This window comes from Oryzias melastigma, linkage group LG19 (assembly GCF_002922805.2).
Source record: "Oryzias melastigma strain HK-1 linkage group LG19, ASM292280v2, whole genome shotgun sequence".
Taxonomy (NCBI): Eukaryota; Metazoa; Chordata; class Actinopteri; order Beloniformes; family Adrianichthyidae; genus Oryzias; species Oryzias melastigma.
The window spans coordinates 5959853-5963442 of NC_050530.1; the positions used below are offsets into that span (position 1 = coordinate 5959853).

At 36.9% G+C, this 3590-nt stretch overlaps 1 protein-coding gene across 1 annotated transcript in view; it reads right to left on the reverse strand.

Annotated features, from left to right (window-relative positions):
• The window catches only part of LOC112154156 (synaptic vesicle membrane protein VAT-1 homolog), an 18035-nt gene that overhangs the window by 2597 nt on the left and 11848 nt on the right, over nucleotides 1–3590 (reverse strand). Inside the window, exons 3-5 of the mRNA XM_024284877.2 lie at nucleotides 1491–1661; nucleotides 1332–1421; nucleotides 923–1161 (exon numbers count right to left, since the gene is read on the reverse strand). Of these exons, the coding sequence (XP_024140645.1) occupies nucleotides 923–1161; nucleotides 1332–1421; nucleotides 1491–1661 (500 nt within the window). The remainder of the gene's footprint in view (nucleotides 1–922; nucleotides 1162–1331; nucleotides 1422–1490; nucleotides 1662–3590) is intronic.

Below are 3590 nucleotides of genomic sequence, written 5' to 3' on the forward strand. Positions count from 1 at the left end.
CTAGTGAACACCAGTTACTAGTTCGACCATCAGGTAGTTACCGGTGTGCACCATATGGTAACCGGTGCACACCAGTTACTATTTTGTGTGAACCAGATAGTCGCTGGTGAGTACCAGATCCAGTACCCACCAGATAATAACTGGTGCACACCAGTTATTATTTCATGCAAACCATTGAGTAACTGGTGTCCACCAGATAATAACCGGTGCACAACAGTTACTATTTAGTGTGAACTAGATAGTGACCGGTGCACACCAGGTAGTAACCAGTGCACACCAGTTACGTTTTTGTGCAAACCAGATAGTAACCGGTGCACACCACATAGTAACTGGTGCACACCAGTTACGTGTTTGTGAAAAACCAGATAGTAACTGGTTTGCACTAGTTACTATTTTGTGCACACCAGATAGTAACCGGTCCAAAGCAGGTAGTAACTGGTGCACACCAGGTAGTATTTGGTTCGCATTAGTTTTTATTCAGTGCAAACCAGATAGTAACTAGTGTGCACCAGTTACCAGCTCGTGACTTTAATTTTAATTTAAGATTATTTTTGTACCCAAAAGTTAAAGTGAGAGGAATTCGGTTTATTGATCTTAAATGTCCAGCTTGTTTAGATAAATACAAATGTTCATCCATTTGTGTTTGAATCCATCCGCCTTCTGTTTAGTTTCTCTGTTAAATACTCAAACTGAGTATGAAATGCACGCTTTGTGAGCATTCTTCATGTGCCTGTTGTTTGGGTCCAATATTTTTGCTATTGCAGGTCAAGAAAGAAGATGAAAAACAGTCAAGAAAGTGAGAGAAGCAACAATAATTTTCCATGTTTTTTCGGGGAAAGTTAAGATATTACAATAAACCGAATGATAAAACAAATCCACATCCGTCAAGCAGGAGAAGGAAACCTCCTTAAGATGAACTGACCTCCTCAAAGTGGTAGCAGGAGTCGATGCGGGGCTTGATCTTCCCCTGCTTGTAGAGCTCCAGCAGACTGATCAGGGTCCTCTCAAAGAGCTCCTCGTCAGAGATGTAGCCCAGGTGAAAGCCGGAGATGGCCTTGTTGGTCTGCATCAGCTTCATGGTGTTGAGAGACAGCTGGTTGTACCAGGTTTTCGCCATGGCGAACAGGTTCTTCTTCTGGCCTGTCACACAGTTGGCTGCACCTGGAGTCGTGATGGAACCGAGAACTTCTCAGAACAAAACCGAAGGTTCATTTTTGGTTGTTTTTATTTTAGAAAAGCAGAAAAAAATAAATGTTTTGGGTCGAAATTAAGGAGTTGGTCAATTTGAGAAATTTTGCATAAAACAAAAAAGGAATTACACAGAGACTTACCAAAGACTATAAGGATCCCCAAAGGTTTCAGTAAACTGAAGCCCTTCTGGGTGTCCGAGCCGCCGAGAGGATCCAGCACGATGTCCACGCCTGTGACGGAAAACCAAGAATTCAGAGATGAAAACCTTTACATCCCAGTTATTTTAGATTTTTTTTTACCTTTGGGGCTAACTTTGCGAATCTCCGTCACGTAGTCTTTGGTGCGGTAGTCGATGGGGTGCGTGACCCCTCCTTGAGAGATGACCTCGTGCTTGGAGGCGGATGCCGTGCCGAAGACGGTCACGTCCTTCACCGTCTGACACAGCTGGGTGGCAGCAACGCCGACGCCGCCTGCACACGTGCACAAACACACGTGCACAAACACACGCGAGGATTGGAAAATGGATTTTAGATGATGAATGTGTCAATGTCTACTCTTAAGTTTAGTAAAGTGAGCAATAATATGGATTGTTCCTGTTCTACTATGTTTTTAAAAAAAATTAGATAAAAGAAAAATGTGTTTTTGTTTAAATTGTCAATTAATAAAAAGTAGGTTTTCGTAGTTTTAACATTTTTTAACTATAGTTAAATTTGGAAAGGTTTATCAAACAAAACAAATGACAATGTGTTATTCACACACACAATAATAATAATAATAATAAATTAATTAATAAGTTATACATGTACACATAGAATCTCACATTTATTTTGGTGGGTAAAGGAGAAAACAAAACATAGTTTCTACTTCCTCCTGTCGTTGCACAACTTTCTCCAGATAAACTCCTGGTAACCCGGAGTCTCATGAGGCTGACTCAAAGATCAGCAAAAACGACATCTGACCTCTCTACATGAAGTCATTTTTGAGAAATCATTTTGTGAACAAAAGTCACAGTTTTGAAATCAAAATTTCCTAAATTGCAAACAAAATGTTTTAGCAATAACACGTCATGATTTGCAAATAAAATTAATAATAAATTTTAGCTTAAAAAAAATATGTTAATGTTTTCAGATGCGTTGTGTCTCATCTTGCTTTCTCCCTATCTTTGATTGATTTGTGCCACCAAACAGCCTGCTGATTGGTCAAGATTCTATCCAATCGAATCGCCTTATTTATCTCATATAGTGTCTGTTACCGAGGCTCAAACGCCGAAAAAACTCAATTTAGCCTCTATGGCTGAAAAAATAATAATTTTTTAATCGTTTTAAAAATAATTCATACTTTCTTTTGGCATTTATTCAATTTTATTAAGTCATATTTGTGAATTTATGGCTGAAAATCTCCTGAAACCCTAAAAAATATTGGTAAAAAGTTTGATTTTCTTTAAAATCTGTTAACAAAATAACTAAAAAATAAAGAAATTTGAAGCACATTATCTTAAGCTGCATAACAGTGTTTTGATTAAATTAACAGCAGTAGTAGCCTAAGTAAGGATAGAAAGAAGGCTAAGAAAAGTAGACTTCATGTGTAAGCAGAATAAATGGCATTTTTTACTTTTAATATTCATTTTAACAGTCGTTTTTTTATTTTAAATACTCATATTTGATTTTGTCCAAAGTAAAAACACGAAATTGTTCATGAAAAAAGCTATTTTCTCTTTACTACAACGTTTTATTCATGAAAAAACACAAAAGTTCAAATACAAATCATAATCATAGTGTGACGTCCGGCTGGACGGAGACGAGACGTTTTCCTGCTGCTGACATTTTAAACGTGCTGGTCGCTACACTGACATGAATAAATACAGAACCTTTTTATATTTGTGTGGCTTTGCTGCTCCTTCTAGGTTCTGTTCAAAGAGAAACGGGTCAGAATGGTTAAGGAATAAAGAATCTCGTTGAAAAAGAACCGATGCAAAGTCCGTGTCTGCCTCCAGGCACCGGCAGAGATACTTGATTGGATAGAATCTGGACCAATCAGCATGAACCCTCTTGTCTGTGATTGGCTGTTTGGTGTGACACATTTATTACCTTAAACTGAAACTTATGATTGAAAATCAAAGACAGGGAGAAAGCAAGAAAATAAATGCAAAAATATTTTTAAAAAAATGTTTGGAAGCAAATATTTATTACTTTCATTTGCAAATTATGAAGTTTTATTCTTAAAACACTTTCTTAGCAATTTAGAAAATTCAAAACTGTTACTTTAGTTTGTAAAATGTTGGCACAAAAATGACTGCATGGAGTTGCTTCAGAAGGAGAATCATTTTCCTGAATTCTTTGAAAATTTTAGTTAGTTTGTGCAGCATTATTTCTAAATGAATAAATTTTAAAAAAGGAGGT